Source organism: Mytilus galloprovincialis, chromosome 8, assembly GCF_965363235.1.
Source record: "Mytilus galloprovincialis chromosome 8, xbMytGall1.hap1.1, whole genome shotgun sequence".
NCBI classification, from domain to species: Eukaryota; Metazoa; Mollusca; class Bivalvia; order Mytilida; family Mytilidae; genus Mytilus; species Mytilus galloprovincialis.
The window spans coordinates 68,504,012-68,518,355 of NC_134845.1; the positions used below are offsets into that span (position 1 = coordinate 68,504,012).

At 32.1% G+C, this 14,344-nt stretch overlaps 1 protein-coding gene and 1 long non-coding RNA gene across 2 annotated transcripts in view; one reads left to right on the plus strand and one right to left on the minus strand.

The window, feature by feature from the left end:
- LOC143042441 (ATP-dependent (S)-NAD(P)H-hydrate dehydratase-like) overlaps positions 1–14,344 on the plus strand; it is a 121,229-nt gene that overhangs the window by 29,093 nt on the left and 77,792 nt on the right. Inside the window, exon 9 of the mRNA XM_076214725.1 lies at positions 3,633–3,753. Coding sequence (XP_076070840.1) covers positions 3,633–3,753 — 121 coding nt within the window. The remainder of the gene's footprint in view (positions 1–3,632; positions 3,754–14,344) is intronic.
- On the minus strand, positions 6,006–6,957 carry LOC143042443 (uncharacterized). The gene is made up of 2 exons (XR_012967991.1): positions 6,582–6,957; positions 6,006–6,434 (listed from the first exon to the last, which is right to left on the minus strand). It is a non-coding gene; the product is annotated as an uncharacterized LOC143042443 (long non-coding RNA).

The following is a 14,344-nucleotide window of genomic DNA, read 5'->3' on the forward strand; positions in this document are numbered from 1 at the left end:
TGTCATTCAATGCATTGACAATTCTCCAAATTGATTGCTTTGTATTTTTATGATAACTCGTTTTTGATATCTTATTTGATAGTTAATATTTTTGCTCATTTGATTTACGAGTTGATGGCAGGACCTAGACAGAGTTGTATTTCAAAACTGTGTTGGTCAGAAAGCAGGTAATTACTATTTAGAACTCTATTGTTTTTGGATGTGCCATTTCATGCACACCAGGGTTTATAACTAGCCAGTCATCTTAAGTACGGAGAATTCTAAAGCTCCATTGGGAGTATATTTTGACACATGAAAAATTTTGCACAAATGTTTACCTAAGATGCAGAGGGAAATTGGGTTCAATCCCCTTCCTGTTTGAAATGTTCACTTTGAGATTGGGTTTTGCTGAGCCTAGCTGTCTTTCCTCCAAGCTTGCACTTTTAAGGAGTAACAACAAGGACTGGTAGGCTTGGATTCAGAATAGGTCTCCTGCCAGTCTTCTTCCTTAACACTTTATTCCCAAGCCTGTACTGGTGATAAATCGGGATTCTGTGTAGGAAACATGCTTATGTAAAAAAAAAATTGATCACATTTTCATGATTGTTCAATTCTGCAGAGTAAATAAGTACTGAATATTTCATGAAATCCTGATTACATGTAGCACAGTGAACCTGGCCCATGACAAAATTAAACTCACTCCGGCCATTAATTTCTACTATCTACAGGAATAAGATTTAATTTGATAAATGTCAATAAGGCAATGTACAGAATTAAACTTTATTGAAGACCCATGGGTGGCCTTTGACTGTTATCTGCTCTTTGGTCGGTTTGTTGTGTCTTTGACACATTCCCCATTTCCATTCTCAGTTTTATTTAAGCTGTCACTAAACTTTTATGCCTGAAAATGATATAAATTTTTTTAATTAGAAATTAGATTTGAAATAAATCAAGTTTATTATAGAAATTATCAATTGACTCTTTATAGGATTCATTGTCCTAAAATATATTTAATTTTTTATACCCCACCTACGATAGTAGAGGGGCATTATGTTTTCTGGTCTATGGCTCCGTTCGTCCGTCTGTCCGTTTGTTTTTTTAAAGCGAAATTAGACTTTTGACCCCAATTTCACGGTCCATTGAACATAGAAAAGGAAAGTGGGAGTTTCAGGTTGAAAGTTTTTGGTCAAGGTAGCTTTGGATGAAGCTGAAGTCCAATCAACTTGAAACTTAGTACACTTGTTGCTTATGATATGATCTTTCTAATTTTAAAGCCAAATTAGACTTTTTACCCCAATTTCACGGTCCATTGAACATAGAAAATGAAAGTGGAAGTTTCAGGTTAAGGTTTTTGGTCAAGGTAGTTTTTGATGAAGCTGAAGTCCTATCAACTTGAAACTTAGTACACTTATTGCTTATGATTCTAATTTTAGTGCCAAATTAAAGTTTTGACCCCAATTTCACGGTCCACTTAACATAGAAATGAACCATTTATGGGCAATATGTTTTCTGGTCTATGCATCCGTCTGTATGTTGTCCGTCCATCCGTCAGTGTCTGTCCCGCTTTTGGTCAAGGTAGTTTTTGATGAAATTGAGGTCAAATAAACTTGAAACTAATAGTACACATGTTCCCTATAGTATAATCTTTCTAATTTTAATGCCAAATTAGATTTTTACCCTATTTCATGGTCCATGGAACATGGAAAATGATTGAGTGGGCATCCATGTACTTTGGACACATTCTTGTTTTTAATTATTTTTTTCTCTCAGTGGATCTAGATCAAACTATTCACAGAAGAGGGCTCACAAACATGTTTAACCCCTCAACTTTCTTTATATGCCTTACCCAAATCTGGTCCCTTTAATACAGGGGTTGGCACTGGTTCTTTTCTGTCGAACTTGTTTTATAAATAGTTTTGTTATTAATCAGGCTGATAGCTTCTCTAATGCATTGTTTCAAATTTTGTCATGTTGGCTCTTTCTCTGTGGATTCTCTTATTTTCGTGGGTACCAATTTTCGTGTATTAAGGAAAACTTGCATGTTTTTTGGTTGATATTGTATTTCAAGGTTTTGCAGAAGTTTGCCTACAAGCCTACAGGAAATTTTCGTTTTTTAAATATTTTATTTAGTGGTTCACCTTTACCCACAAATCCACGAAAAATTGGTATCCAAGGAATATTAATGAATCTACAGTATAACTAACTGTACAGTATGGTGTTGCTCATTATTGAAGGCTGTACGGTAACCTATATTTGCTAACATCCGTAACATTTGCACTCTAGTTGATATTTATCTCCTTGGCAACCATACCACATAGTGTGTGCCACTATTGCTAAATTACAACTTACAACTCCTGTCAGCGCCTACGTGGCATAGGGTGCGAACATCTTAAAATTAAAATGCTGCATATTTTTGCCAAATGAGCAATGCATGCATGCTCTTTGGAGCCTCAAGTTTAAGCCTGATATATTTTTTTGTAGTCATAAAAATTAAGTTTGACAGACTCTGGTTACAGGTCTTAATTAGTACTATAGGAGTCCATGTCATACATCATGTCCAGATTTTTATGTACGCCATAAAAAACACTGGTTGGATGGTCTCTTATTGAGTATGAAGATTTGATTGTATTTTTATTCTTTAATAACAGACATCCACACTTCAAGCAGATGGAGGGAGGAAAAATAAAATACAAATAAATTTGTCACTTTCTGATGAATTTATAATATCATGAACAAATATGGCAATTGTAACTGTTTTATTTTATACAGATGTTTTATGTTTTTGCACCAGAATAAATTTGATTTCATCTTTGAAAATAGACAGGCATATTTTGTGTTTAAATGCAAGATTTGTCATACAGACATTTTATAATTATGAAAAACTTTTTATTTCTTTTTTTTTTAAGATTATAAACTATTTTATTAAAACAATCAATGGTGTATTTCACAGTATAGTAATTTGACAAGCATCAATGATATGTTTGAGGAATTAAAATCTTACACCATCTAGGGAAAATACATTGAAATTCCTTTTTATGATAGAAAAACAAAGGATAATTGGGTATTTATCCATTACAAAAATATTACAAGCACAGCAGAAAAAAAAAAAAAAATTACACATATCATGTACATATACCGGTATAGAGAGAGAAAGAAAGAAAGAAACCACTATTTACGTTTTCATGAAAATTGGCACACATAATCTTCCTACGTAGTAACCAAATGGCATTTTAAAAAAAGAGGGGTCCATGTACTCCTTTTCAAGTTGGATAAGTTTGAATGATAAAAATCAGTCGAAATAAAAGTCCTGATAATTCATAGTTTGATGCTCGAAAAATAACAATTTACATTAGCAACGTCATTACCTCCCCTGTAACTGTATCGTATGCCCTAAACCTTCTTTTTTCCCCTTATTTTATTTTGCAATGGATGAGGGTCTGGATTGTGTTTACAGAATATAGACTAATAGTCAAAACATGCAGAACAAAGGACAACAAATATAATGATTAGAGAAAAGTAGTGCAAAAAAATACTGAATACAAAAAATGACATAAAATTTTAAAAAAACACAGAAATGAAGGAACCTTCATCTAGACTCTAATTGATATTTTTGCTGTTTTATCCTAATTAAGACATGTATATTTATATTACAGTACTGGTATGCTGTAGTGAGGGAAGTCCAAGAAGATGTGGTGGTCAAGGTGACCTATTATCTGGCGCAATGGGGACCTTCAGTTACTGGGCACACCAGGCCATTGAGAGAGGCACTGACAAGTAAGATTTGAATTACTAACACTTCGTCAAACATTATAGGACACTTCAGTTATAGGCAGTGAGTATAAGTGAACTAAAAAGGGTTTTTTTTTTGTCTATATAATATCATAGAGTTTGTGTGACTTGAGATTCTTGAGACTTTATAGAGAAAATAGGGACTTTAAATATTAAGAAAGATTTAACCCATGCCCAGATTTCTTCTTTATAGAGACAATTCTTTCAATATTTATACTATCAACACAAAGTTCTTCAAATAATAGATCACATGAAAATAATCAAAGACAACCATGATTGACTTTGACCAACACATAAATATGTTGTATGCATAGTAACCAAGTTTTATAAATAAACAAAACACTGTCACATGAAAAAAAATACAAAAACATTGTTGGGACATGCACATAGATCTGTTACTGTAAGATTATATAATTTAGATCTTAATTGGATATTATATAAATATGTATAAAAAAAAACTCAAAAGAATTGATAGATACCAACTCTCGTCTCTGCTATGATCACTGAAGCATGACAATAACATGAAATAGAATTTTCCTCTTACGTAAATCTTCCTTTGATTGGAAATTTCCATCTTGAGGATCCCGTAAATAATTGATGTTGTTTATTGGATAAGGTCATCAAATATTCAGAAGACAATGAAGTCAGTAATGTTGTTTACTGTTGTTTTAGTACAATAGTTGTATAATAAATATGCTGGTGGCTGACTAACTATACAGGGTGGGGTGCCAAATAAGAAAAAATTGAGATCCTTGTTTTCAGTGTTTTTTATATAGATTAATTGGTTTTACACTAGTCATTTTTGGGGCCCTGTATATCTTGCCATTCAATGTAAGTCAGGGCTTTGTGTTACAGACTGTACTTTGACCTATAATGGTTTACCTTTGCAGATTGTGACATGGATGGAGAGTTGTCTCATTGGCACTCATACCTTATATCTATTTACAATATGAATGTCCTATGGTTCTTATACATGTACAATGGTTCCAATTTGATATCAATGTCAGAGGTCAATTTCACGGTTAACCTGACTGAAATTTTATTTGAACTGAAAAAAATATACTTTCTTGGTCAGACCATAAAAGTGCAAAGTCTTAAAAGTTATATTTCATTGTCACTGATATTTTTCAGTAATTAAAATAAATGTTTTGAAACAGATAGTATTTTAAAATGTCATCATAACATTATACCCCCCCCCCCCCAAAAAAAAAAATCACATTTTTCTCATGACATCTAGATGAAGTTATATTGACCATCTGTTTTAGGAGAAGTAGTTTGGTGGCTTAGGATGAGATCTTTAATTAAATCCTCTATTTCATCCTGTTTCAACTTAAAAATCAGTGTGTTATCTTTGTAACATAGTAACTTCTTTGATGAACAAATATTTTATCTTACAAAATTCTCAATTATTTCAACTCAAAATTTTTCATCAAATTTGTCACTCCTTAGAAATTGGTCATATAATGAAATTCTTGAAAATTTCTAAAAATGAATAGGGGAGAGTTTTGTATTGACAGAAATAATCTGTGAATTTAGAAAATCTTTTTATTTATTTTGAGGAAGACATTAGTTTTAATGTTTGTTTGATTTTTTTGTTACAAACTTGTGAACTTTTACATTGAATTTTTAATTTAGATATGATATATTCTTATATTTAGGTAGTTCAACTGACATCTAGTTGCTTTCATACTTTTCAGATATTACTGAAAACCATTTAAAAGAAATCATTGCTATTTGTAAATTTTTACTTTTAACCAATTATAGAATATTTATACATTATTTTTATACGACCGCAAATTTTGAAAAAATTTTCGTCGTATATTGCTATCACGTTGGCGTCGGCGTCGTCGTCGTCGTCGTCGTCGTCGTCGTCGTCGTCGTCTGGCGTCCGAATACTTTTAGTTTTCGCACTCTAACTTTAGTAAAAGTGAATAGAAATCTATGAAATTTTAACACAAGGTTTATGACCATAAAAGGAAGGTTGGTATTGATTTTGGGAGTTTTGGTCCCAACATTTTAGGAATAAGGGGCCAAAAAGGGCCCAAATAAGCATTTTCTTGGTTTTCGCACCATAACTTTAGTTTAAGTTAATAGAAATCTATGAAATTTTGACACAAGGTTTATGACCACAAAAGAAAGATTGGGATTGATTTTGGGAGTTTTGGTTTCAATAGTTTAGGAATAAGGGGCCAATAAAGGGCCCAAATAAGCATTTTTCTTGGTTTTTGCACAATAACCTTAGGTTAAGTAAATGGAAATCTATGAAATTTAAACACAATGTTTATGACCACAAAAGGAAGGTTGGTATTGATTTTGGGAGTTTAGGACCCAACAGATTAGGAATTAGGGGCCAAAAAGGGACCCAAATAAGCATTTTTCTTGGTTTTCGCACTATAATGTTAGTATAAGTAAATACAAATCTATGAAATTTAAACACAAGGGTTATGACCATAAAAGGAAGGTTGGTATTGATTTTGGGAGTTTTGGTCCCAACAGTTTAGGAAAAAGGGGCCCAAAGGGTCCAAAATTAAACTTTGTTTGATTTCATCAAAATTGAATAATTGGGGTTCTTTGATATGCCGAATCTAACTGTATATGTAGATTCTCAACTTTTGGTCCCGTTTTCAAATTGGTCTACATTAAGGTCCAAAGGGTCCAAAATTAAACTTAGTTTGATTTTGACAAAAAATGAATCGGTTGGGTTCTTTGATATGTTGAATCTAAAAATGTACTTAGATTCTTGATTATTGAAGTTTTTTTGGTCCAGTTTTCAAATTGGTCTACATTAAGGTCCAAAGGGTCCAAAATTAAACTTTTTGTTTGATTTCATCAAAAATTGAATCCTTGGGGTTCTTTGATATGCCAAATCTAACTGTGTATGTAGATTCTTCATTTTTGGTCCTGTTTTCAAATTTCAAATTCTACATTAAAGTCCAAAGGGTCCAAAATTAAACTAAGTTTGATTTTAACAAAAATTGAATTCTTGGGCCTCTTTGATATGCTGAATCTAAACATGTACTTAGATTTTTGATTATGGGCCCAGTTTTCAAGTTGGTCCAAATCAGGATCTAAAATTATTATATTAAGTATTGTGCAATAGCAAGTCTTTTCAATTGCACAGTATTGTGCAATGGCAAGAAATATCTAATTGCACAATATTGTGAAATAGCAAATTTTTTTTTAATTAGAGTTATCTTTCTTTGTCCAGAATAGTAAGCAAGAAATATCCTATTTGTGCAATAGCAAGAATTTTTTTTAATTGGAGTTATCTTTCTTTGTCCAGAATCAACTTAAATCTTTGTTATATACAATATACAATGTATATACACTTTTTACTACCAACTGATAAATTTAAATAATCTTTACCATTCAGTGATAACAAGCAGTTTTTTTACATCTTAATATTTTATGATGTATTTAAATGAGTAGTTATTGTTGCAAACTCCATTAGAAATTTGAATTGATATCAGTTTTGAAAAAGGGAAACGGGGATGTGAAAAAAAAGGGGGGGGTTAAATTTTTCTCATTTCAGATTTCATAAATAAAAAGAAAATTTCTTCAAACATTTTTTTGAGAGGATTAATATTCAACAGCATAGTGATTTGCTCAAAGGCAAAAAAAACCTTTTAAGTTCATTAGACCACATTCATTCTGTGTCAGAAACCTATGCTGTGTCAACTATTTAATTTTAGATTTAAAAAGTTTGAAGAAGAAATCTTTAATTGATTTGTAAAATCTTGGCATTTGTTTTGTGTAAAAAAAAACCATGTAATGTCAAAAATTTGATCACAATCCAAATTCAGAGCTGTATCATGCTTAAATGTTTTGTCCATACTTGCCCCAACTGTTCAGGGTTCGACCTCTGCGGTCGTATAAAGCTGCGCCCTGCGGAGCACCTGGTTATTACATAAAATTCCCTATTCAGTTTAAATATCTTTATAGAACAGGGAAGACAGTTGAATAATAAAACTCTGTGAAACTGGTTCCTTTTAAGTCAGTTAAATTAGTGATCCAAAATTATTTCCATAAGCTCATTGTAATATATTCATAGCCATAGGCTCATTATTGTAATCTATAGGGTCGATTTGTTAGAAATAGTTTTGTGGCCTTTATTTATGGAATCAATTCCGAAAAAACAAATATAATTAATTTATTAACAAATGAATGCAGGCCTTTGGGATTAAAGTCTTCAGAAACAGATCCCAAGACATTTCAAATAACTTTGGCCAATTTTTTTGCTCATCAGTCGACATCCCTATAGAATAAAGCCTATTCTTTAACAAGAAACAAAACAGCATTTGGTTCACACGCATGGCCAAACAATTGCTAAATTGGAATTGGTCAGTTTTCATTGTTCTGACCATGTATTAATTAAAGATCGTCACCCACGGTGATGAGAAATATTTTTCCTGTGGAATATTGTATTTGTCAGTGTAATCTCATTCTGGTAATCAGCAAATGTCCAGCTCGGAAATGTCTTGTTAACATTGGACGATCGTTGACCAAAAGGCTATCTTGATTTTCACGTCCAAAATCATCGTTCAGAATAATGGAATTACATTGCCATCATCTACGAGTGTTAGCTTGGGTGATTTTATTACTCTGCCGATCTCTCCTAATTTAGTAAAAGAACGTGAAGAAATAAATTCGTAGATTCACGAGGCATAAAATGTCATTATTAAACCAATATCTAATGAAGTTTATGGGCCGAAAATGTTCACTAAATTTATATTGACTTCCCAATTTGTAATGTTGAGTCACAAACAGTTTCTTTTATTAATCTTGAGAAGCGTTTCACTTTGAGTTTTTTAGCGATTCCAATTGACAAATTACTGCGTCATTAAAAACTATGCTCCGTTTTTATGGCTGATAAATTCCCAGAAAAGCAAGATTATTGATTTGAGTCAGAAATTAGATTAACTTATTTAAGCCTCTGATTTTTCTCCTAATGTGTTCAAATCTTCACTATCAGTTTTCTGTGTCTTTATTCAGAATTTTTTAATTGAATGATTAATTTTGAACTCACTGATAGTTGAGTTTGAATGAAGAAGGAAAATAAAGAAAAAAAGAAATTTGATTGGACATATGCAGAAAAAAAGGAAAAGCTAACCTTTTCTCACGAACAAAGACCAAAATATTTGTAACAAAACGATGTTAAAAATTTACACTTTCTATAGATAAGTGAACTACAAATTCAATTTGGTACCTAAGATGTTAATTTCATGTAACAACTGACAGAGCAATTGAATTAAATGACAATAAAACAAAAAGTTTGAGTATTTTGATGTTAATTGTCAGTAATGTCTTTTGAAAGAGGTCATTTATATGATGATCATTAAAAAAGTGGTTAAATTTCCCTATAAGTATATTGTACAATCAGTACTTCCAATAGGCCTTAATTTTTTGTCTTTACTATTACTAGCTATTGCATTGGAAAAATGTATAGAAAATTGTTGAGATATTTCTTTATAACCTGTTTCAATTGTCTTTACAACAATCCTAGTGCTCTCTTTTCATGGATTGTGACTTCACTGAATGAGGTTTATAACTGAATTTGAACAACATGATAGGTGTTTCATGTGCAGCAGGATTTGATTATCTTTGCAGAACAACTGGGATCAGCACTGTTTTTTGTCTTCAGTACTCTCTACGTGCATCCAGCTATGGGTCAAATAGCATACCTGCCAACTTTTCAAAATGCCCATGGGGGTATTACGTGCAAGATGGATCCTATAGTTTTACAAAACCATCAAGGGGGCTTTCAAATATATTTTAGTGATGTTTTTTGGCTTCTTCATACTATTACAAGCCTAAAGCCATTGTAAAATTTATTGTTTTGTTTAAGTTGCGGACAAAATTGCTCTTTCAAAATCTTCATCTGTGAGCCTCCATGGGGGAAATCCCCCGCAAATAGTGACAGTTGGCAGGTATGAAATAGTAATACTGCCTTGTGAATGGATTTTTGAATCAAAGGCTACTAGAACACACCCCCGAAATCATGGGCATATACAGCTTGTGAACTGTTGTAGGATGAATTTTTGTAAAAGATATTATGTATGGAGAATTTCATAAAAGATATCAAATTTAAGCCCTCTCCCTTTTTCCAAAGTCTGATATTTGTTTCCTTTCTGTTAAATTCAATTATTTTTGTGTGTCTGGCCTCGGACCACAACTATTCTTCTCCTTTGCTACAATGCTTCTTTCAGTAAAAGTCAAATAAAATTTTAAAAATTGCACCGCTTAAAACATGAAATCTAATTCGAGGGGTTGTCGGAGGGGACCTCATCCCGAAATCCTGTGCTTAAAATCATGAAATACCGAGATGCAGAATTTAAACAAATTCATATCCCGAAATCCCAAAATCGAAAAATATATTCCCGGATCCCTTAAGGATCAATCCCTAAATCCCAAGCTTAAAAACACCTGATCCCAACGCCCCTAAAAAAGGTCCTGCCTCCCTGTAATCTCTACCTTACTTTCATTTTTGCCAAATCACTATTTTCCCTTTCAACAATAAATTTTTATGGCCCATTTATGGGCATTATGTTTTCTAGTCTGTGCATCCGTGCGTTCGTTTGGTTGTCCGTCCGTCCCGCTTCAGGTTAAAGTTTTTGGTCGAGGTTGTTTTAGATGAAGTTGAACATGTTTTACTTATTTTAAGATATATGCAAGTGGTATGACCCCTTAAATTAAGTAAACATTTCAAAGAGAACAGTAGACAGAATCGGGGACTTCCTATACTCACATAAATACAGAATACAGAGAGTCTATATATTAAAGTAGTATAATCGTAGTTTACATGTAGATAAACGTGAAAAAAAATTGTCCTCTCTAAGGAGGCATAATAGTTGTGATTCTTGCAGTCTAAACACCATGATATGGAGAACGCTCTGAATGGCTTATTAATTTTTCATTTTTGTTATCCATCATACGATTGGTCGTGTCACATGTTTTACTTATTTTAAGATATATGCAACTGATATGACCCCTTAAATAGTAAACATTTCAAAGAAAACAGTAGACAGAATACAGAGAGTCTATATATTAAAGTAGTATAATCGTAGTTTACATGTAGATAAATGCGAAAAATAATTGTCTTCTATAAGGAGGTATAATAGTTGTGGTTCTTGCAATCTAAACACCATGATATGGAGAACACTCTGATTGGCTTATTTATTTTTCATTTTTGTTATCTATCATACGATTGGTTGTATTTGTGCATGTTTCAAACCGGAAGTCTTATCTATGACTAAAAGTCAGTCCGATGACGAAATCATATCCGGACTCCTTTTTTGTCGTTTTTCTCCCAAAATAACTCAACCAATAATCATAAGATGGATGACAAATATGACTATCCACTGTACCTATAGGACACAGAGGCATGATGATTGATCTATTGTGGAAGGAAGAGAAGCGACACATAAATTGAGGTCTTCTCGTTTAATAGTATAGATGGAAGTAAATTCAGACAGAAAATCCAGGTCCAGGAAATTAGCTGCCGGTCCTCCTGGCCCAGGGGTTAAGCGTAGAGTTAATCATCCTGCCTTGGAAAAAAATATTGATTACAGAAACGACTGAAATAGCCACTACTCTTTCTCGTCACTATAAAGATGTGCTTGTCTTTTTATTGTTTTTATACGCCCGTCGTCTTTTAGACGGGGCGTATTATGGTATACCGTTGTCCCTCCGTCCGTCTGTCCGTCCGTCGTCCACACTTCGGACAATAACTCAAAAACACTTTCACCAATTTCCATGAAACTTAAGTGAATTGTTTATATCTATTGACGTAAGCTCCCTTTGTTTTTTTTTTAATTTCAGATTTTAAGTTTTGGATTTATGGGGCTTTATTCATAAAAAAGGGGGGATTTTCAACACTTCGGACAATAACTCAAAAAGGCTTTCACCAATGTCCATGAAACTTTGGTGAATTGTTTATATCTATTGATGTAAGCTCCCTTTCAATTTTTTATAAATTTCAGATTTTAAGTTTTGGATTTATGGGGCTTTATACATAAAAAAAGGGGGATTTTCAACACTTCAGACAATAACTCGAAAAGGCTTTCACCAATGTCCATGAAACTTTGGTGAATTGTTTATATCTATTGATGTAAGCTCCCTTTCAATTTTTATAAATTTCAGATTTTAAGTTTTGGATTTATGGGGCTTTATTCATAAAAAAAGGGGGATTTTCAACACTTCGGACAATAACTCAAAAAGGCTTTCACCAATGTCCATGAAACTTTGGTGAATTGTTTATATCTATTGATGTAAGCTCCCTTTTAATTTTTATAAATTTCAGATTTTAAGTTTTGGATTTATGGGGCTTTATTCATAAAAAAAGGGGGATTTTTAACACTTCGGACAATAACTCAAAAAGGCTTTCACCAATGTCCATGAAACTTTGGTGAATTGTTTATATCTATTGATGTAAGCTCCCTTTCAATTTTTATAAATTTCAGATTTTACATTTTCGTGTTATGAATTTTTATGCTTAAAAAAGGGGGGATTTCCCAATTATTGGACAATAACTAACACTTTCACAAACTTTTATGCAACTTTGATAAATTGTTTATATCTATTGACATAAGGTCCCTTTCCATTTTTATAAATTTTAGATTTTTAAGTTTTCTTAAGTAATGAATTTTTATACTTAAAAAAGGGGGATTTTATGAAACTTTGGTGAATATATTAATGTAACATCCCTTTTGATTTGTATATATATTTCTAGTTGATCATATAAATTCATTTAAAGCTTAAAAGACAAGTTAAAAGAGCAACGGGCATATCATGCGCTAAAGCGCAGCCCTTTATTTAGTTTTTTCCCATGGTGTTGTCAGTTTAGCCATAATTAGTTTGGTATCTTCCCCCATTAGTAAATTAAGGCAGTCTTATGAAGAAGTGGGATTGCTTCATGGCTAAAAAAGAAAAAACAAACAGATTAACAATAGTTTACGAAAGCAACATAGAAAATAAAGACTGTTTTGTTTAATGTCCAGTAGCAAATATGTCATGTCTTTATGGCTAATGGATTTAAACAAACAACTATCAATCAATCTATATCAAAATGATCATCTTGATACTAGTTTAACTTATTCTAAAATGAAAGAAATGTTTCACTTGCTAATCTAATTTTATGATTAAAAAATGATATCAAGAAGCTAATTCTTAAGTAAATGGGGGGTCTCATTGGGGGGTTCCAATCCCAGATCCCGCTTACACTATGTACATAAGCAATTCTCATTTTTTTTTCATTTCCTGGGTCCCGCTAAGACCTCATTTCCTGTTTTCATGACACAATTATTTGACTTTCATGTGTCACGCTTACAAAAAAATCAGCAATCCCGCATCAGGCTTAGACCCCAATGAGACCCACTAAATGAATCTATTGTGAACCTATTAACATTGGGTACTTGAATAAATACTTAAAAACTGTTTATTCTCGAAAAGAAAGTTTATTTTAAGTTGCAGGTCAACACATTGAATTTGAATCACAGCTCCTGTTTTGAGGGGTTTTGTGAGATTAAGTCCAAGCAGTAAAATTTATGGTTCCCCCATCATAAACATTAGACCTTCATGGAGAATGGTTTTAGCATGTGTAGAAGTTCTTTCTGAATCCAACCCTGGTGAGAAGAAATACTTTGATGAAATGAAAACTACAAACATTTCTTGTAACAAATGTTATAAACTTGGAAACTGCTTAGTAAATTAACACTAGATATTCATAACAAAGCACTTACCAGACTCTGATCTGCTGTGAAGTCATTTGTATGTTTATACTGGTAAAAGATCTGTTGAAAAAAACTATCATTCTCAGTAATAAATTTGTTTGATAAATATGGATTTTTGACATAAACATGTAATAAAACTTACCATGGTTTATATAAAAGTGACATTTGAATGTTCTGGTTTCTAATGCTACTGTAAAAAATGGTATTAGCTACTTTTTAGTTAATTGAGTTGTTAAAATGACAAATGTGGGAAACTAGCAGTGGTTGGAACTTTATTTCTTCTTTAAAAAAAGGCATCCAATAAATATTTTTTTTTACATCTGCTTCACTTTAAGAATATCTTGCAAATATATCACTAAATTATTTCTTTTTTATGATGACAAAAAATCAAAATAGACATCATATTTTTAAGATTTATGGAAGACTGTTTCCAAATAGCAATTTCAATTATTGGGGTTTTTTTAGGTAGAAGACATTTTATATGATGGCTTATAATTTGACTCTCAATTTTTTGAGGCTGTTTAATTAAGGCAGTGGCTATTCGTCCGGCTAGCCGGACAAATAGTCAAAAATGTCTATTTATCCGGCAAGCCGGACAAATAGCATTTTAACGGTTTTTCGCTATTTGTCCGGCCAAAAATATAACGATGAAGATATAGCATCGTGTTTTGAAGATTTTAAATAAAGCACGAGTTGTTTTAAAATAATTATATTGTCTAACATCGTTTTATGAAAAAGAACTCAATCTAATTTAAAAAAAAAAAACAAAAAAAAACAAAAAAAAATATACATTTGATTCAGATTTTTTTATTCTAATATTCTAAAGGAATTAGGGGGGGATTCTCTCT